The sequence below is a fragment of the Adiantum capillus-veneris genome, chromosome 1 (assembly GCF_014529385.1).
Source record: "Adiantum capillus-veneris isolate H3 chromosome 1, ASM1452938v2, whole genome shotgun sequence".
NCBI classification, from domain to species: domain Eukaryota; kingdom Viridiplantae; phylum Streptophyta; class Polypodiopsida; order Polypodiales; family Pteridaceae; genus Adiantum; species Adiantum capillus-veneris.
This window is the reverse complement of record NC_140931.1, coordinates 141,073,972-141,095,927: the sequence shown is the minus strand read 5'-3', so window position 1 is coordinate 141,095,927 and position 21,956 is coordinate 141,073,972. Positions and strand designations below refer to the sequence as shown.

Here is a 21,956-nt window from a genome sequence, read left to right as displayed (position 1 = left end):
AAGTAATCTACTCAATTATCTATTTAGCTACGTCTTATTTCCTAACATTATTACACATTGCTCTTTAGTAGACCGTCTCCTTTTGGACCCCTATTGAGATGCAACCATTTCTCCTTTTGGTCCCCTGTTGAGATAGGTCTAGAAGCACATATCTATATCCTAACTCTTGTTCCCCTTTTATCTTCCCATATTGAGTGATCAGTTTAATATGAAAAAATCATTTGGTAAAGTTAGATATTATATTTTATGACATAACACCTTAGGAGTTAAGTGGGATAATGGGGTTTTTGGGTGGGCTGGCTTGACTTTGTATACGTTGTCCTCTTCTGCTTGATGACGCGGTAGCTCCCTCCTGGCGGCATCTGCTCCATAGTGCGCTCTCTAGTGCTGTGTGTGTGTGTGTGTGTGTGTGTGTACGAGGCGTTGCTGATGGTTCTTCTCCCTCTTGAAGTCGGACCCGCCATACTGCTATGGAAGGAATGTGGCTACTGGCATCATACCTATAAAAGGTGAGCTTCCATGCTCACTTAGCATTGGTACCTATGTGCTTTTGTGGTGTGTGTGTACTAGTGAAAGGTTGTTTGTACCTTGAGATTATGAGGGTTTTGTCCGCAAGGGTGTGTAATGTTAGAGTGGTTGGCTCTATGGCAAAAGGCAAAGACAAGCAAGCTATTGTGGAGCTGGCTGCTCCGACTTAATCTTAGGTGACTTAAGACACTGATATGGACTATTGTCCCAGCTGCTTGGTTGTGTTGTGATTCACATTTGATATGGTAATAGAACTCATGCATGTTCTTGGCTATACTAAGTCGACGTATGACTGTTATGTTATGCTGATGGTTGGCAACTTCTATTGACTCTTAGGCATCTGTGGCACTGGTTTTTTTATTCCTTTCGAGTTCAATGAAATCTTTCAATATATGTCTACTAACATGTCGTAGGGGTATATGAGCAGTGAAATACATTGAAAGGTTTCTTCAATGCAGGATAATGGTTGCCTTGTAATTTTTTAAGCTAAGAAAGTAATGATTGATGTTTTCTCTTACAACTTGGTAGATGACCCTATATTGTATGGTAGGTATTGGATTACTTTGGGGGTTTAAGATAAGCGGCTTGGTCTATTTTTTTGGGGCAGCTGCTGTATTTATAAACTCTGATGAGGTGCCTCTTGGGTTTGTTATTGAGCTTGCCTTTCTTGCTCACATACAGTCTATGCCTGTTGATCGTGGTGTGACAGATCTTTGGCAAATCTTCCCATGTGGCCGAATACGGTTATGAATGATTGGTTGTGAATATGGTTAAGAATGGTTGTGGCCGAACATAGTTCTGAAGGGTTGGGAAATGTGGCCGAGTATGGTTGTACATGGTACCTTATGGATGCTACATTTGAATATGGTTGCTCATGTGGCCAATTGGTTGTGAATATGGTTGTGAAGGGTTGTAAAATGTGACCGAGTATGGTTGTGCATGGTACCTTATGGCTGCTCATGTAGCCAAATATGGTTGCTTATTGCTTATTGCATCAATTTCATGTTATTTAGTGGGCATTGTCGGCACACTCCCTTAGCTTTTGGAACAACTGGGGGATTCTAGAATGTCCCACCTCTACCTGTTTATGATTAAGAGGACTTGAGCATTCATACTTACTATCTTTTATGTGGTTTTTTGACTCCATCTAGGAAGGTGTAGTACACACTTACTAACATCTCTTTGTGTTACAGGCGATTCCAAAGTATAGATTGACTGCACGTATGAGCACTATTACTGACCCAAGAAAAATAGCGGCAATTAATGTCAAACTCTCTAAAGTTAAGAAAAATGTATATGTGGCCCACTTCGGGGCTAAAAAAAGCCTCATAAAACTCGTCTCCGGCCTTATCTCATGAGAGCTTGCAAAGCAAAAGGGGCTCCACTTGGTTTCCCTGCAATCCTTTGTATCCTTATCTCATGAGAGCTTGCAAAGCAAAATGGGCTCCACTTGGTTTCCCTGCAACCCCTTGTAAATGAAACCATCTCTAAATATATGTTATGGTTAGCTTTACCTTTCTTACTATTTGTCTTTGAAAGAAATCTAGTTGGGTGACATCTATAACATGTGGGATACCCATGCATCACTTGCATACGGTGCCAATACTAACTATATGTTGTGTTGTTTCTATGGGTGCAGGTGAGGGTTACCTTCTCAACAATGGTTTTCAAAGTTCCTTGGCTTGAAGATGACGGACTTATATATCTTCAGGCTCTTGATTCTCTTGTACTTGTGTATAAAGCCTGTTATGTACTATGAATGGGAATTATACCACCTTTTCATTGACATAGTTTCTAGTGTCTTTTGTAATTTGAAAGGATTCTTTGGTGTATATGTTATATTGTTATCGGAACACACACACACACACACACACACACTCCCCAAATTGTGTGCTAGTCATGTAAATTGGTCTCCAAATTTTACATGACTAGCTCCTCAATCCAGCTTTTTGCATCACGTGTGACATGCGAGGACAACTTGAGCTTCTCAAGCAAAGCCCTCCTTTAACACAATCTAGCCCTCCAAGATATGCTGACCTTAGGGATATGGTGGATTCACCCGAGGGGATTCACCTTTAGACGGAAGTGCAAGGTGTGGATCCATGGTTGTCATCCACAAGTTAATATAATCATCAGCTCCATTGTGTGCAACATTGACTAAATAGAAAGACATCACCACTAACACCATCTTGGACCAATACCAAAGCACGTTGCTCCCCTCATGCATTTGGCATACACACACAAAAAGAAATATCAAAGAGAGGTTACAAGCACATGTTGTACATTGTTTCCTTGCTCAGTTGATGGAATCTCTACACAGTTGCCCTTGATTCCCCTTCTTGCTCAAGAAGCCCTGCAGCCTTCCTTCACCCTTGCACACTTACTTCATGGACATCATGTGTTGTTTCAGGTTCCCCAACATCCCGACTTGCTCGCCTCCCTCTTGATTCACCTAGGTCTAACCCCTTTCCATTACCGTGCCAATTCAAATTTTGCCCTCGAGCCACCCAAAGGCCGATTCAAAATTCTGACCTACTCACGCTCCACCTCAACCCATTTTTTGCCAGCGTGGCCAAAGGGACCCACTTGAGAGCTCCACAGTTTACGTTTTTTTGCTTGCGTGAACAATAAGGTATTGATGGGGCTTCCTTTAATACCTTATGGTATATATAGTGCTGCGATTTTCATCATCCCCACGATTTCGCACCTTCGAAGGCTGGGTTCAAAGTGGCCGTGTGAATTGTGCCTTACTTAGCCCTTAGTGTAACCGACTATGAAACCAGGATAAAATATGCAGGAAGAGTCCTTCGTCCATACCCATTTCTAGCTGTGTTTCTGTTTCTTTGCCAACATGCAGATCTTCGTCAAGACCCTCACCGGAAAGACTATCACCCTTGAGGTGGAGAGCTCCGACACCATCGACAACGTCAAGACCAAGATCCAAGACAAGGAAGGCATCCCCCCTGATCAGCAGCGTCTCATCTTCGCCGGCAAGCAGCTTGAAGACGGCCGAACCCTCGCCGATTACAACATCCAGAAGGAGTCCACCCTCCACCTTGTCCTCCGTCTACGTGGTGGGATGCAGATCTTCGTCAAAACCCTCACTGGCAAGACCATCACCCTTGAAGTTGAGAGCTCTGACACCATCGACAACGTCAAGACCAAGATCCAGGATAAGGAGGGCATCCCCCCTGACCAGCAGCGTCTGATCTTTGCAGGGAAGCAATTGGAGGATGGCCGCACTCTTGCAGACTACAACATTCAGAAGGAGTCGACCCTCCACCTTGTGCTTCGTCTGCGTGGAGGCATGCAGATCTTTGTGAAAACGCTGACCGGTAAGACTATAACTCTGGAAGTTGAGAGTTCTGACACCATTGACAATGTCAAGACCAAGATTCAGGACAAGGAGGGGATCCCTCCAGACCAGCAGCGACTGATCTTTGCTGGAAAGCAGCTTGAGGATGGCCGCACCTTGGCAGACTATAATATTCAGAAGGAGTCGACTCTGCACTTGGTCCTACGTCTTCGTGGTGGACAGTAGAAGCTTCTACTGTGCTTGGAGAAGGCTGAATTGATTGGCACCTAGTTTATCCTGGTTGTAGATCGCTTTGGTTGTTTGGTTGCTTACTTGTACCCTTGCTTTGGCTTATGGCTATGTGAAACCTTCTATTTGGGAGGTGTGATTGGACTGTCGTGTTTCTTTCCACATGAATAAAAAGCTTTACTTTTAATCCCAGCTTGTTTTGTTTCTCTTGATGGTTGGCGTTTGTGGATAGAATATATGAAGCGCTCAATGTAGAACTCTCTTTGTGATGCTTTGTGAAAAGGAATTTGTAATTGTTGCACGGTACCTCGTTGATTGCTTGTTAGCAGGTTGTTAAATTGAAATGTGGTGTACAGACTGTCTACTTTTCTTTGGCGCTTTGTGAGTGTATTTTGTAAGGGTTGCATGCTAAAGTAAATGCTTTCTCAAAAGCTTCACATTATGTTGGCAGAAGGGATTGTTTTAAATCTGAAGTAAACTCCTCTTAAATTTATGTAATGCTTGCATCACTAATTCCAGAGATGTATAAGGATCTTAACTTGGAAACAATGATAGGATATCTCTCAGTGACCTGGGACAGCCCTAGGATTAATGGTAGGTCTCTGTTAATGGTACGGAAACTCTCTAGCAAGCATTGTACAATCCCTTGGACAGCTTCACTGCAGGTTGAGTGCTTAATGCTCAATGGCCATTGCGATGTTGCTGGCCGTTTGTCATTATTATTGTTTTTCTTCTATGGTCGGACTGGATGAATGGTAGAGGAAGATTATTGGGAAGCATTGTCCACTCACTTTGGACAGCTGCCTGCAGGTCGAACAGTCGTAAGCTTTGATGGCCATTGTGATGCAACTGGGAATGAGGAAGTGTTCTAACAACAAACTAACTACAGATTTTGCAATGTGTAGTTTGTAGTGTGGGGTTTGCTTGGAACTGTGAGAATGAAAGAGGATTCCTCTCCTTTCTGTTGAAATTGTCCAAATTGGTACAAATTTCATGATCTGAATGAACCAACCCATGTATCATCCCCAAAGATAAATCTAACCAACATATAATGTCAATATCACCGGTGATTCTTGGTGATTCTCTCAACATTTAGATAGAGAGAGAGAGAGAGAGAGAGAGATTTAAGCCAGTAAAGAATGTCGTTATATAAGTTAGTAATCATGCTACTAAAATTGTCTTTGGAAGGTCTTAAGTGATAAAGAGGACAAGTATAGACCTTAGAGAAGCTAAAAACTATAGAGAGGTTTTGCTCACTGTCTAGTGCGCTCCATGTCAATGTCCAAGTGGCCAGAAACTTTCTGACCACATGAATTGTTTAGAGTGCATAAATGTGTCTACATGTCCGTGTCAACTTCCAAGTGGTCATTTATATTTTCTGACCACATGAATTGCTTTGAAAGCTCAGCCTTGTGACAGTTCCATATTATAAACCATGAATTGAGAGGATTGGAAGCATAGAAAATCGATTGAAAACATTGTCAATATGACAAGTTAACTAGTCCATCGCAAAAAAATATTGTAAAGAATTGCCTTCCAAGGCAGTTCTTGTATGTTTGGAAATGAAAAATTACCCCAGAGATGATACAGGGTAAGTTGCACTATATTAGTCAACTTCTCACAATTTGATCATATTCCTCATCAAGAAACTTGAATTTTTTGAACAAAACGAGACTTTGCCCTCCTATATTCAGTTGAGATTTAGGAAGAACGTTCCCTTTGTGCCCTTCAACATCTCTTCTCACTTAGAGAAGCTATTATTACGTTTGGCTCTGCATAGGTTTTGTTTGCAACAGTTCAGAGTACATGGATGTGCTTTGTGTCTTGCTGTAGTAAATTCATAGTGCTTTTTCGAGTAATGGGCTAGTAGGAAAGAAAAACGGCAGCTTTGCTTTCACTTCTCAGAGGCTCCTTCTTCCCTAACTCTAGCATGAGCCATGTCTATAGTAAACCCATTTGACTTGTTATGGCCATATTTCTGCCTTTTAGCGTGTATAGAGAGAGTCAGGTGTACAGAGTGCTCTCAACCATTGAGAGGAAGGCTTTCATTACTAAATCTTTAACTTGAAAATTGGTCTTGAATTTTTTAAATGAAATTTCTATTTGAGACGGGCTCCGGCAGGTTTCACTTTCATGATAGTTTTACCTCAAAAAATTATTTCCCTCTTCTCTGTTTTTTCTTCCCTCTATGCCTCAAGCCATGGAATCCACTCGATTCAAAATGCATAGTACATCTCTTAACTCCATTGCCTACAATACACTTGACAACTAGAATAGGTGGATTCCAATAGCAATAACGAAGGGAAGCTCAATAATCATGTAGCAGAGTAGGAGAAAGAAAGTCGGGATGAAATCAAACAAGATTTCAAACTAGCTAGAGGCAAGAGGATAGTCAAGGAAGCTAACGCATCAAAGAAAGGTAATCTCTATCCTAGGAGCTCTAATCTTCCTTTGCACCGTCCAATTTCTAAGTGCCTCATTTCTTTACACTTTTTCTTTTGGTTTCCACTTTTATTGTCTTTTTTGTACTTGGATTTTGGTTGTAATACTATGCTCTTTAGATATATGTATTCCTCAAGAAAAAATTATAGAATAATGACAACCTGTGGAATGTGAGAGGAAGTGTGGATGTTTGGTATGGCTCCATTGAGAAGAAGCTCTAAATGGGGAGGACAAATGGATCTCCTATAAAGAACAAGATATTCTTTTATGAACACTTCTATTTCCAATTTTCTCCTCTAGGGAAAGAGGAAGTGTCACCAACGTTGCCTTGCCTGATTTTAGGATTGAAGAGCTGCCATTCCCAAGCTCAAGCACAAGCGAAAGCTACAAATACAAGACATTTTATGAAATCTAAAAATGTTTGAAGCCCAACATTGTAAGCAAGCATAGTAGAATAACATTGAACATATTTGTACCTTGAATTTCATCTCGATATTTTTTTAACAGTAGGTGGTATTATGTGGGTAGTCAATTGGTCCCTCTATAGTACGATTTGCATGATTATGGTGAGTTCCTCATGCTCGGTACATAAGAAGAAGACAAAAGAGGATAAAGGTGATGAGCAAAAGAGAATAGAAGAGGAAAAGTGAGAGGAAAGAGAAGAATAGTTGGAACTAAACATAGAGGAAGAGCTTTCAGAATATATCTCAAGGAGCTTCACCACGGTTGGAACTTTCAGAATATCTCAAGGAGCTTCCACCATGGTTGGTAGACTTTCTAGGTCCTAGTGATTTAGGCTTGGAAGATGGCATGAATTACGCTTGGAGGTGGGGCAAGCTACTCTAAACACAATTGGAATGGACTAAATATGCAAGGGCATATCCGAGAGTTGCTAGAATTGTTGATGAAACTTAAAGACTATATTGGAAGCTACATGAGAGCATGAGTGACAAAAGTGCAAACACTTGAACTCATGAAGCAATGAAAGGTTTGCAAATCAGAGACTTTGCTTAATTTGTACTCATTATTAATATCAAAATGTTTAACTTTACAAGAGGTATTACTTTACAATATATATGCTATACAACAACATTATTCTCATATGTCTAACTTTTTCTAGGTGTCTTAAGGGCTCTTTCTAATAGTTTCTTGTGATATCCTAAGGCCTTTTCTGGGAATTGCACCTCATTGGGCTCTTTATTGGGGTGGAAGACTCCTCCTCCTCCGTTGTCTGGCTGTCTTCCTCCTCCTTAGCCTCTGCCTTTGATTTGCGCATCTATAGGAGTTTGTGTCATTTTTGGACTCTTGGTGTGATTACCTCCTTCTCTTACATGTGTTTGCCTCGTCTCCCCCTTTGAATCTTCCATTGTCTTTTTCTTGGACCTTGCCTTGTCTTTGCCTTCCTTCTCAACATGTAACTTGGTGCCTTCATCCTTTCCTAGCCTCTTGCTTAGGGCTTGTTTTCCAACCTTTGTCCATGATGTGGCTACCTCTCCAACCTTTTTTTGTCCATCCAATGGTATTTTACCTTAAGCATGTACCTTAAGTATTTACCCTTACCTATCAAACATGGTTTTTAGTTAGCAGTCTTAGTTGATATGGTCTATAAGAAAATTGATATTTGATTAGCTTTCAACAAGTATACAAAGTACTAATCCTATGACACAAGCTTTCAATTAGCAATTTGATTATCCTCATCTTTTTGTTGGGGTTTCATAGGTGTAAACTACTAATTCTGCGCATTGATTAGAGCTCTCCACCTATAGGCAAAGGACTTAATTGGAGGGGGGACTGCACAAGACAATGGAAATTAAAATTAAATTATTTCAAAACATTACTACTTTCACTATAAACATCACAAAATTATACCTTTACTTTCATAAACCTAATTGACTTCATGAGCTTCGGAACATGTGGACAATACTCAATTATTTCCAGGAGGAAACTCTATTTCAAGTTTACAAAAATTATCAAGCCAAGAATGATCAAATAACTATAGTTGAGTAGTAGGAGAAGTAAATGATATTTATCAGCTTGCCATTCCATGGGCTCCATCAATAGAGTTCATAAGGTAGCAAAGCTTTTCAGCAATGGCTATAAGGCTCCAACGAGAACTATGCCCAAATCAAATTAATTTGTGAAAATGAAAGATAAGAAGCCTCAAATATAGAAAACCTTTGCAAAACACTTACCTCTCATGAGATAAGGAAAAAAAAAGAGCTCACATCCCAAAATCAACATTTACAACTCATTTGCAAAGGTCATTTACACTTGATTATGTTTTCACATGGTGAGAGATAGTAAAATCCACCACCCGGATTTTCTGTTTGAATTCTTACAGCATACTCATGGATCATAAATGTGCGTTGAGATACAAGGGATCAATTATCAACTCTTAATGTGATCTCTTAGTGGAAGGACCTAGGTAGAAGAGAAAACCCTTAAACATGTCAACATGATGCTATCGTTGACTTCGTTCTGATATTCTTTGAGAATGCTTACACTCTCAACATCAAGAACAACATAATCTTCCCTTTTGAGGATGTCATAAGCATGAAACAAAGCCGTAGTTCTTCGGTGCAACTTTTTCTTTAGTCCATTTTGCCAAATAATATATGGCTACAATGATATATTGATCTTGGCTATTATATGCCAGCGTCTATGTCCCACTTGGCAAAACTCCCATTATCACTGTCAATGGCAAAGCTATTATGGGGGTTCTTTAAATGCATTAATCTTATTGTAGTTCTAGTGAAAACCTCATACCAAATTATCAATTCGAAGGAAGCAACTGACCCGATTACCTTTGGTTTGACATTTCTCAATAAGAAGGGTAGTTCAGCTTCTATCTCCCTCAATTCACTCATTCTAACTCTTTTTTCGCAATCTTTCTCTCTTATCATCCCTTTCCATCTCCTCCTCATCCTCACATGTGATATCTTTGACTTCTTGGTCATTGGGCTTTCTATCAAAAGGAATACTAAGAATATTGAAAGTCTTCTCATTCAGAAGCGGACCTAGCTCTAGTATCTTACTAAACCTCTACCTCCTAAGGGTGATAATTTCTCTTTCCATACGGATTACCCCATCATGCACATATATACACATCGAAAAGCTCTATAAAAAATTCCTCGATTGCCTCTTGTATCAGTCCACGACAGTCCTTGTCCATCACATGTCTATCTTGAATCTCTCTGCAACTTCCTTGAAAGGCCTAGGAATTGCAACGCTTAATGCCTTCCCGGCTCTTCTGACCTCCTTCAATGAAAGGATATGGGAGAAGACATGTGGGTGAAAAGTAAGAAATGAGACCACTCTTTATTAGCCTTGCACAAGTCCCTGGGCAATTATTTGTACAGGCATAAAACTCAAGGTAGAAATGATTGTTTCCACAACTCAAGAGGAAAATGTGACGGTTGGTAGTTGGATATGAGCATTGGGCTTGCATTTCTAGGAGTAGGTGGGTGGTTAAATTTAAGGGTCAAAGGTTTCACAAAGGATATTTTTTCCCCATTGACATTTTATCCCCCAATTCACTTTTTTCCTCAAATTTGCAATTGTTTGGTCCAACCAACACGATACTAAGAGCGCATGAAGGTTTTCTCTCATTCAATCTTCTATATTGCAAGGTTCACATCTCACACAAAAATAGATAGGCTAGACACTCCTACAGGTATACTATATGACCTTCAGGGTTGAACCTTGTAACCTTTAACACATAACAAACCTCCTAGTCCTATAGTTCACACCACATGCAAAATTTGATAGGTCAGGCACTCCTCCATGTATAGTATTTCACTCCAGGGGTGAATCATGTAACCTTTTACATATAGCAAACCTCCTCCCATGATTCACACCTCATGCATAAAATAGAATCTCTAGGCACTTGTCTTAATACATTGTTTTTTGCGCAAGGTGTGAACCATCATGTGTGTTTGATAATGAGAGAAGAGATGAAGACATGGGTGTTTTGGAAAGGGAGAGTATTTAGCGAGGATCTTTCTTGATGTTTGTTCCTTATTTTCCAAGCATGGGTGATAGAAAAAATTTGACAGGCATGGACATTGAGGAGAGTATAGAGACACCGAGGGGATGCACCGTTCGTAGCTTAACAACCAATGATAAAGCTCATACGAGTCATAAGAGGCCAAGCCACTCTAGAGATTCAATCCAATTGACGAGGGACTAATACTAATTGCAAAGAATAGTGTGTCCACTCTACAATTCATATGCTACATTTGGAGGAATGGTGAAGTAGGTTGTTTATCTTCTTTACTATATATAGGATTTGGAGAATGCTACAAAGAGAGCTACTCCATTTGGAAATGTGTCATTGGTTAAGATCATGCAAATCCCCTTGAGCATGCATGATTTTTAGAGCGCTTAAGCTTGGCAATAACATCACAATCTCTAAGTATACACCTCAAAAAAACTGCTTGATGAAGGCAATCCCACCGAGCCCCAATGAGGCACCATCTCTTGAAATAAAATCAAAAGCCCATGATATATGTCTGCTTAATATTTCACCATGATACCTTGAACCCAAAAGCTCTTTGCCAAGCAAAATGGGAAGAAGGAGATGGTCGAGAAAGCAGGGATTCAAAAGAATAGACACGTGAAGACGAAAGCATGGGAACCACAATTGCACGCAAATTATCAGCGGGCAAATGAAAAATGAGGAATGTAATTATGAGTTTGCCAATGTACCATCTAGTAGAGGTGAGGCTGCCTTTGGGTGCCATAATTCTTAGTGCCAAGATAGATCTCAAAAATCTTGAGCATTGGCATCCAAACATGCTGAATATATGCTGCATGGCCCTCCAACTGATCATAAATTCAGGTCTTGCCTGTCACATGCTCAAGCTGCCGTTGGCGGCATCAAGTATAACTGCCGTTTTTGTGAAGGAAAGGTCCTACTCTTGGGTACCTTTTGGTGCCCTTGATGAATCATCCCTCCCCCTTTACATTTCCCACAACAATGGTCACTCCACTTTGCCAAGTGAGGCACTATTGTAGCGATGTCGACCCGGACCACAAGTTTGCTTCAGTAGCTTCATGTGGACATGCAAGCATATTACTATTGGCCATAACCATGCATAAAGAATGATAGCCACTTAACAATAACTTTCCTATTTTACATCTCTACCGCAACACATCAACATACACATAGCAGTTGTCTATGCTCAAACTTGAGTTGTAGGTGAACCTTTTTTTTCTGCATGTGGAGCATCCATATGGAAATTGACAACCACTTGCTAACCAGTTGTCATTCTTACTCCCTATTGAAGAGGTGGAGTAGGATATAAACTATAGACAAAACCAAAAAGCTTTTTGAGAGGTGACGACCCGGGGGATTCACCATGGAATACTTACCGCACCACGTAAGTACAAGGGAGGGTTTTTTTTAACAAGTTACATAAGCGTATAAGTTAAGGGCAGACTCCGAATAATTTATCTTCCAAGCTTAAAAATAAGGGAGGGGTATCATATTTATGGAGGAGGGGAGGGGAGAACTGAAAAAAGGGAGAAATGAGAGGACGTTTTGTGTTTCAAAATCATGGCTTCCCAAAAGAATCTGCCCTCAAACTTCTGAGTTAATAGCTACAAAGATACATGCAAGAACTGACATTGCTTTGTATCAATTTCTTGTTTTGTGATTATAGTTCATTTGTTAAAGGATGAAAGCTATAAAGAAATTGTATAGATGCAAATTTACACAGAGAACCTATCACAACTTTATAACCATGTTTTTTGTGTAATTTAGATGGGTCATAATTGAACAAGTAGCTAGAGTGCACGCTGAACAGCACATAGTTTGAAAGTCAAACTAAAACACATTGAGGGTACATCTAGTTATCAACAGAAGTGTTTTCTTAGTATATTGCCAGTCACTATGCTACACACTCTTTGAATAGTTTTTTTCAGTTAGATAATGTGAGACCTAAATTTTATATGTAGGATAAAAGTATGATAGTTTTTTGCATTGATTGTCGTATGAGCGTAAAAAAGAGGGTCATATACCATAATATGAATCGTATATAGAGGTTTTATCAAAGTTGTCCACTCGTAAGTGGCGTCCCGTTTTGTATATAGAGTGAATCTCCCGGGGGTGACAAGTACATTTTGAGCTTCTTGAGATATTTATAAACTCTTCACTTGAAACTTTGCATTCTAAAGCTCGGTTTCGGTTGCACATGTAATTAAGTGAAGTGCACAAAACATTTCTTCCCTCATGGTTTGCTATTTTGTCTACATTTATAGGAAAAATTGGTAGACTAGTAAGAATAAGGGAGAAAAGATGTGGTTTGATACCATTTTAATTGAGCCAACTCCACTTAAAGATGGTACAAATTGCACCCCATAATATTGGAAGACTATTTGCCTTGAAGTAAACATTGGGACGTGAGATTTATAGCTCTAACTGTTTTCCACCTTTGACAAATTGGTTTGAGAATGTTGCTGTCACACCTTAAGACTACTTCCCCTACAACCACCAACGAAAGGTGCTATTTATAGCTCTATGATTAAAGGGATTGACCCTTTTCTATTTATACCTCTATGATTAAAGGGACTGACCCTTTTCTAAGTATTTGGCTCTGCATAAATTGCACTAAAGATTGACTCGTTCTAAGTATTTTAGAGAATGGTTCTACATAAATTACGGTGATATGATTTAACTACCTTCACCCTAAAAAGCATTTCTGCATTTTCATGTGTGTGTGTGTGTGTGAGAGAGAGAGAGAGAGGGAGAGAAAGAGAGAGAGAGAGAGGAGAAGTTCTTAACCTTGTAGCATTGATGGCACAAGACCTCAAAGATCTATTGGACATATTCAAGAGGGAATTGAGATAACCATTCTACCACTCGGGTGACACAAACACACACACACACACACACACACACACACACACACACACAGAGCTTTGTCGAAGATCATTCACCTACGCATCCTGCGGACTATCGCCACCCACCCGGCTTCATAAGTAATATCTAGATGCTCATGTGGTCAACCCTAGAGTGTCAAAATATTGTAAGACGAGTGCAAAACACCACATTAACCAAAATCAGGGCATGCTTGCTGTTAATTATACGGAAGAATGATTTGACATGATTACCTTAAGAGGATACCCAGGGACAACAGATAGCCAAGGAGAGTTACCATGTTCCAGTGGCTTGTCGCCCATCGAGCTACCACAGTGGAGAGTTGGTTGGTCTACAGTGGCCACCCGGTGGGTTGTGTTGCTTGTGACTACCCACTTGGGACTTGTAAACTAAGGATTGTACTTATTCACATACTATACCTTTCTGGGATGGCATATGGAACTTCTAAAGTACCACTTATGAATCTCAACTTGCTATTGATGGCGATTATTTCAAACCTTTTCAATGGATTCATTCTCTAACCTTTAGCTTGTCTTGGGCAATATATGGGATAATGATCACTTCATGGTTCTTGTGATAGATACCTGTTGAGAGATGGGAATTAGCAATAGGAAGGATACTTTGACTTTTCAAAAATCATGAAATATACTTGCAGGTTAGATGTGTGGTTCGCGGGTTTTACCAAATACTCGCTTGTTGAAGCATAGTGCGCTTTAGGCATAAGCCGCAGGGCTTGAGCCCTCATTGTCAGGGTACATGCGCCAGCGATCAGCGCATGCACAGAGAAGGTGTGGTGTTGCTTTTTTTTTTTTGAAAAGCTAGGCTTGATATCCCTACCGCACCTTGCATAAATGGTCTTTACACTCAACTGTGCTTCATAGACTGACTCCAGGGATTTACTGGTCCTTGTAATACCAAATATTATGGAACGTAAAAGTTTTGCAAGGATAAAACAATGTATACAGAGCCGTATCATTTTTCGTGACACCGATAACAGTCAGTAGTGCTATTGACACCTGTAATATACATCGATGACTAACTGGATGTTTTTCTTGTGTGTATAGATGTAGGTGAAGATCTACCTTTTGTGTTTTTTGCTCTATACTGAAGAGGACGTTGCATGCCCTTCATTGCACTATCCACTTGTGAACAAAATATTAATGACAAAACATTTTGTGCAACTTGGTATGTGGGAGCGCGTGCGCACACAATTCGTGAAAGAGAGCACCCAAAATAGAAGCTTTGCCTACAAACCCATGCTTCCTTCTTAATTCAAATAGACTTTCAATGAGACTCTTAAAGTGGCACATTAACGGACTTTCAACGGTTGTCCTTGAGAGTCACCATGGACTTCAAGATACTCGGCCCAATCTTGTCGGCCAGGGCACCCTTTTCTGATAGAGACAATGTCTTCTCCTTCACTTTACTTTGGAGCTTGTTCACAGTTATGTCCAGTTGTTTTTGCTCTGCAGCAGAAAAAAAGGAAATGGTCAACGACAGAACAATTCCATTTCATCCATTCGACACCTATTGAGAAACTAGTAAATTTGAGCTACAATGTAAATATGAGAAAATTTGTAAATTTGGATTTGGTGGATGAAAAAAAAGATACATATTGCCATCCAAAATGACATTGCCAAATTGCTAAAAGTTGAAGCTTACCAACTACGCATCTCGTTGTTGATCTACCACAACTTATGACCTTCAATATACCTACTGCCATCCCACATGCCACTGTCTAAACTACCCATGAAAACCCCTTTCATACCCCACTGCTTCATCTCTTTTGGCATTTTTGCGTAGTCTCCCCGGGCTGGCCACCCGAGGCATTGGAAGCAGCACTAGTTTGGTCCGGCAGGTCATTTTGGGTCTAGATTTGGGGTTTCCCACTTTTACCCATTTTATGGTGTTTTTTCCCAACATCTCTATTATTGGGTGTTTGCCCTACCCAGCCCTACTTCCCATATATGGGCCTAGGGTGGGCAGCCATTCATCACGGTTTTGAGTTGCACAACTCTCTCTCTCTCTCTCTCTCTCTCTCTCTCTCTCTCTCTCTCTCTCTCTCGTGTACGGGACAAGCTTGGGGTTAATGCCAAACGCTTCAAAAACCTATGCCCTTTCCTTGGAAATCCAAATATCTCTAAAAAGCACGTATAAAAGAAGGGAAAACAATGTTACCTGCTTCAAGCTTCAAGTGAGCCCCATGAAATGGCAGGCTCACAAAAAAATCGCCACCAGCACCTAAAAACCATAAAGGCTCTGATCCATCATAATCACCACAAGTTCTACATTCTGCTGCAGGATCTTCTTTTACAGACTCAGTTGTCCCATTGTCGAGCATTGGAACACTTGTCTGAGAAGTTCTAGCTATTTTTCGAAGAGCCGTTAGAGCCTCCCTGTTGCCGTTACGTGCCTTGTCACTCTCCACAAGCTGTAACATGTGGATCGGAAAGATTGGCAAAGCTGTCAAAAATGACATTTTCACTGAAAAAACTCCCTTCACCACTATGCAACCAAGAATAGGAGCACAATGAAAATCCTCTTTACCTGTCTAAGCATCACTGTGACAGATTTCCAACAAGCAATTTGCTTTCAAGTTTTAAAAGGATACTATGATTTCTACCCCCTTAATAAGTTTTATCACGGCTCAAGAAACATATTATACAGTTTCAAGCTCCCCATCAGACAAAACAAAAGAAACTTTTTGCCAAGCAGAAGACAATGTATTCAATAATGTTAACAACATATACCATTTCACCTTTAGGTATCTCTACAAGCAACTCTCTCAGCATTCAGCTACTACTGACTGAAGTGCAATGTTAGAATGAAAGGTTAGCAACGGTTTTGTTGAAGCCACGAAGGCACCATTTAGGCCCCATACAAGTAACAATTTAGGTGCTGGTTGCTTGAGACATGCTTCCAGATAATGAAGTCTTTTGTGTTCTGGAGCACACTAACCCTGAAATGCGTGCAGCTTTTGTGGCACGCTGCCCCGCCAGTCTCAACCCACAAACTGCCTCAATCTGTAAGTACTTGAAATGGTCACTACTAAGTGGTGACGTGTCCATTACCAGGCTATTTGCATTTGGCTGTCGATCAGTAGCACCTCTGATCAGCCAGAGCCTCATTCAGCTCTCTTCTGCTGCAATTCCTGGCTAGCCCTATGTGCCTGTCTATAGCCCTCAAATCTGGGCATTTGAGGTATCACTGGAGCCCAAGAGCAGCCATAGTAAGCCCCAATGAGAGCTTCCAAAAGAGGACATATTGGTGGTAGAGGAGAATGGTGGAGCCCAAAAAGAGCCCATTCAGTGGAGACTGCTCATCCTTGTCTCTGCAATAATAATTTGAAACAGACAGAATTGAGTAGTCTTCCATTGGCGACATAGGTTGATGAGAGAGCTTTTCTATGTTCTAGACCAAAGAATGATGGTTGAAACTGAGAGAAAAAAGCTGAAAAACAGAGGATTCAGCAAGCCAATAGACTGCTTGATTTAAAAAATAGCCACATATGGTGAGAAACGTGATGGAGGATTATGCAAAGAGACCCCCAAGGCTGGATATGGCTAGGGAAACCAGAAAAATGCTGCAAAATCTGAGATGTCAGCCCCCAGAGTGCCCTAGAAGCTCAACCTCGCAAATTCTCTTATAAATAAATTGTTCAAGACTTGCCACTTGTCAAAATTCTCAGTTTGGTCAGAGGGCTTTAATTTGTCAACTTCAAAATAAAAAATGTGTGGAAACACATATTCAATTCTGTTCTAAGTGACTTTTTGGTCGCCCACGGGCTCTACGCCTAGGAATTTTTTCATCTCAATAAGAGGGTTATACTTGCGCCACCTATTCACAAGCCACAAAAATGAGTCAGCAAAACAGCATACGCACGGTTTCAAGCGGGTGTTCCCATTCCAAGAAACTATTCATGCCACTCATGCAAGAAGGTAGCATGCAAAAATAACGCACACAAGCACATGTATATGCTATGCTGTGCAATAAGTACCATGTTCGCGAGCCTATGACTAGAGAACGTTCCGATGCAACCTTACGAAAAGCTAGCCCACATGGCATTTCCATGCAAGCACAAGTCCTAGCGAAAAGTAAGTACATTGTTCTACATATGAACTCAAGGTCTAAGATGGACAGAAAGTCTAAGACACCTAGAAAAAGCTGTCAAATTTTGAGGCGTCTTCAGTTAATTTTGAGGCGTCTTACTTGAGTTGGGATTGGGGATTTGAGATCCTAAGGACTTAGCGTCTAGGAAAGCACAGTTGCTGCTAGGATTTCTACGGAAGAGGAACAAAGTTGGAAAAGACTTGCAAGGATGCCATGCCCTAAGTCGGGAAGGTGAGATCCAAAGGCGAGAACCTTGGTTCTCAAGGATTCAAAATAAGGAATGGAAGTTCCTTGGAATAGGGTCTTGACCTAGGAATAGAAAGCTGAGGTTTCCAAGTACCATCGAGTCTGATTCTGGAACGGACGTGGTAATACGTTTGGTTCAAGAGCTTGTATAGACTTCTCCCCGATAATTAAGATACTTTTACTGGGCATCTTTAGGTCCCCTATACTATGTCATTCTTCTCACGCTCTCTCTCTATATCAATTGGCTTCGGTATTAATTGACAAACGCTATTTATTAGAGTATATTTTATATTATTATGTGCTCCTGTTTTTTCTTTCCTCCAGGTTTCTCCCTGCGCAATTCCGTTTGACTTCTATAGTTGAGGACAACTGTTTATAAGTGAGACGAATGTTGCTAAATTAGCTTTATCTGACAGAAAAATAATTCTAAATGAATTATTGTCATTCGAGACATCCGAGTATAGATATTTCTAGTGCGTCATTCAAAGTAATGACAGGAGCACTAGGGACGGGGATATATGTGAGGCCACTAAGAACGGGTACTTCTGATGCATCACAAGGGATGGGTGATAGAAGCATCGGGAAGAAGTATTGGACCATCCAGGAACAGACATTGCTGATGCATCATAGGATGGGTGACATAGGGCATCGCGAAGGAGATTGTACCATAAGTACGGTGAGAAGGGACTAGGTGATGGGTATTCTTGATGCGTCACAAGGTGGGTGACGGGAGCATCAGGAAGTGTGTATTCCATAGTCCATAGGAAATTCCGAACTGTGTGCACAAGAATGAGCAAACACTTGAATGAAGATGGGTTCAAAGAAGTCAGTCACCATTTATCAAGGTTACATAACCCACACTTGACCCAAGAGCTCGCTGCTGCTGCCCGCCATCCCCCTCTCCATCGCAGCTCCCCCGTTTCCCCCCCCCCCCCCGCCCCGCGTAGCCCCTTCGCCCCTCCTCTTGCGCGCTGCCCATCTGCCCGCCCCCTGCACATCTGCCCTGCCCGCTGCCACGCCCGCTACCCGCTGCTCGTTGCCAGCCCCACCCGCTTCCCATCGCCCTGTCCGTTGCCCGTCGCCAGCCCCGTCCCGCTGCCCTGTCCGCTTGCCGGCCCAATGCCCCGCCCACTTGCCTGCACATTGCCGTTAGCCACTGCCCCGCCTGCCTTCACTCTACCTTTAGCCACTCCTGCTTGTCGGGCCTCGCCAGCACCCTCGACGTGCTCGGTCCAGCAGGAGTTTCCCCCTTCGTCGACGCTTCTTCGCCTTTTCTTCACAGCAGCAGACACAGATGGAGGTTGAAGCTCCACCACAGAGGAACTCCGATAAAGTCCCCTCGCCCGACCCCGCTGAGCCCACCACTCGACTTGCTCTATCATCGACACAGCAAGCGAGCCTAGCCGCAGAGGTGAAACACCTACACGCGACCTTCGTTATGTGCAAGATTCTCGGCACCAGACCTAGCAGAGGAGAGCTGCGTGAGCTTCTCCAGGCCCGCCTTCTCGCAGAGGTGGACAAGATCTTGGATGTTCAGTTCCTCGGACGCGGCTACTATCACATAGAGTTTGAGACCTCCGAGATGGCGTCCAAGGTCATCGTGATTAGCCCCTTGACCATCACAGCAGTTGGAGCCCACTTTCGACCGTGGAGACATGGTTTTGACCCAGCTTCAGATGTACTGGTAGAGGAGGCAGACCTTCTCATCTTCGTCTGCTTTCCTGGTTTGAGGAGGGATTACTTACTACTTTTGTCCAAGATAGGCTCAGAAATTGGGATTGTCTTGGAGACACCTCGCACGACAGCCTCGGTAGCTGCCAAGGCGGGCGGCATTCCCTTAGTATGTGTTCTGGTTAGGGACACCCACACTCTCCCCAAGGTTTCCTTCTTCCTCGAATGAGTGGGGGTTGGTTCAGACAGAGCGTAGAGTATTCAGGCCTCCCGAATCAATGTTTCACTTGTCGACAGATGGGCCATCTTGCGAAGGCCTATCCACGGAGGAGACCCTGACCTACACCACAGGCCCCAAACCCAGCCCTCAAGGGCTGGTCAACAGCAGCAAGCAGAGTCACAAAGTACGCAGGCAAAGCCACCCTCCAAGCCTGGGGCTCAAGCGGAGGAGGGCTAGCAGTAGGTTCATGGTCGACGTCGGCAAGGGCCACCACGCCAGCCTGGCACTCAGAGTGGTCCTCACGCTCCTGTCCAGCAGTAGTGGGTTCCCGCGGGGAACCCATTCGACCCTCTTCAGCAAGACGAGGTCCTTGCTCCAACCTCCACCTCAGCCTCACCCTCGACAGCCCCTCCTCCCCCCAAGTTCCCCCCCTCTTCCACCCCTCCCCTTCCTCCTCCTCCCTCTGCCTCTCCATCTCGCCCTCCTACCTTTGTCGATCCCCCTTGCCCCCCTTTCCCCCTTCTCCCCCCCTGCTCCCTCACCTCCTCCCGCTCCAGTCCAGCGCCTTTGCCACGAGTCGATTAGCGAGAGAGGGACAGCCTTTCTTGCGACCCCCTCTTTTGGTGCAGACGTCTCCCTTTGCAACAGTTCCTCGTGGTCTGACGAGCTTCGACATTCGTCACTAGACCTTGAGGCAGCTTGCTTCAAAGTTCATGTGTTGTTCCTTGTAGCTAGGGGGATAGAGGCCTTGGACTCAGCGGTTGGCTTCTCTTTTCCCCTATGCGGCAGGGACCAGGTTGAGTGGACTATAGACTCAATGTTGGAGTGGCTGTAGACACAGGCCCTAGAGTTCTCTCATCACATGGGAGACCTAGGGGTTACAGACTTGCTTCAAACTCTTTGGCCATTGGCCAAGTTTGTTGTGACACCTCTAGACCTAGCAGGATGTACACACATTGTGGTTCACTTTTTTGCTGACACGCAAAGCCTACCATGCTATGTACACATACATGAGGACTCCTGGACAGAGGAGGTTGCTTTACGGACGGCTCGGTCTACTTGGGCTTGGGCTAGACACTCTTTGCAGTCACGCCTATCTCGAGGACGCTCGGATGCGGATTACTCCCCATCCAAGCCAGCCTCGAAGATAGCACGGTTAGCTGCTACGGCAGCATCAATTCTCTCTCGCTCCCCATGAGGATCATCTCATGGAGCGTACAGGGATTAGGTGGGCCCCAGTTGCAACGTCAGAGGGGCCGACTGCGTCAAGAGCTTCAGCGATGCCTTGTGGGAGGAGAGATTGACCTTCTTATGCTACGGGAGCATCATCTGTGTGAGAGCCACATTAGACGTTGTGGTCAGCTTTTGCGTGGACAATATGAGACTTTTTGGTCAGCTGCGTTTGGGGAGGCATCCAAGGCGGGGTATGTATGCCTATTGCGAATTCTTTGCAGCAGGCCATTGTGGGGAGAGGGATTATTGTGCCACGCAGGGCTCAGTGGATCACTATGCAGGTTCAGGGTTGTCTCGTTGGCTTTAGGAACATCTATGCGCCCAATATGGCGAGTGCACGTGCAGCGTTTTGGTCTCAGATTGTTGAGTCTCTGCCGCAAGCAGAGCAATGGTGCATAGGCGGTGACTTCAACATGTTGGAGGAACCCTCTGACAGGATTGGTGGTAGCCATACTAGTGTGCATGGAGTTGAGCTGGCTGCTTGGGAAAGGGTTTTGTATGACTGCGGGTTTCAGATGTGTGGCAACATTCCAGCTTTGTGAGGCCCCCAAACAACCTGGCCTTCTCTCGTTCGAACCGCAGAGTGGGAGGCGTGAATCTATCTCGGATAGATCGCTTCTACACTAGTGACCACTTCTGTGACTTGGGTGGGACGGCATTCTGGCAGGGACTTCCTTTTCGGACCATGCTCCAGTGATCCTTACAGTGATTGATAGGCAGAGAAGGGGGAGCACGATGCTGCGCATCCCAGAGAGGGTCTTGCTGGACTCAATGCTTAGAGAGCGAGTGGAGGCTCTTTGGACAGAGAGCTTAGACATGCAGGATTCCCCGACTGACAGAGTGGCCTCAGGACTTGCTCAGCTTAGTCAACTCTTTCTTTAAGAGTCTTCAGCTCGCCTAGCTGCAGCAATAGAGGAGGAATAGCGTCTCTGACGGGGCGTTACTTCCTTGCAAAGGATGTAGGAGCAACATCCAGACAGGCCTTGGTTGGAGGAGCAGTTACAGCACGCTCGCCAGGAGCTCGCCAGCACAGAGGAGAGGCGCCATGAGTTTGCTTTCCATCGACAGGAATCTCAGTGGAC

At 43.1% G+C, this 21,956-nt stretch overlaps 2 protein-coding genes across 6 annotated transcripts in view; one reads left to right on the top strand and one right to left on the bottom strand.

Moving 5' to 3' along the window:
* Positions 1-3,260: 3,260 nt before the first annotated feature.
* Positions 3,261-4,264, top strand: LOC147465702 (polyubiquitin 11). Its single transcript, XM_086521487.1, has one exon. The coding sequence runs from the start codon at positions 3,380-3,382 to the stop codon at positions 4,067-4,069; it is 690 nt and encodes a 229-aa protein (XP_086377613.1). The 5' UTR covers positions 3,261-3,379; the 3' UTR covers positions 4,070-4,264.
* A 10,105-nt stretch (positions 4,265-14,369) lies between these two features.
* The window catches only part of LOC147465699 (P53/DNA damage-regulated protein), an 80,233-nt gene continuing 72,646 nt past the window's right edge, over positions 14,370-21,956 (bottom strand). For 4 of the 5 annotated variants that reach the window (XM_086521483.1, XM_086521474.1, XM_086521478.1 and 1 more), the window contains 2 exons: positions 15,573-15,825; positions 14,370-14,860 (listed from right to left, as the gene is read on the bottom strand). In XM_086521483.1, the coding sequence (XP_086377609.1) occupies positions 14,715-14,860; positions 15,573-15,825 (399 nt within the window). In that variant the 3' untranslated portion in view covers positions 14,370-14,714. Of the gene's footprint in view, positions 14,861-15,572; positions 15,858-21,956 lie in introns of all 5 variants that reach the window. The other variant, XM_086521485.1, reaches the window with a different exon arrangement.

Coding starts and splice junctions, on each gene's coding strand:
- LOC147465702 (XM_086521487.1), top strand. CDS start 3,380: ATGCAGATCTTCGTCAAGACCCTCACCGGAAAGACTATCACCCTTGAG.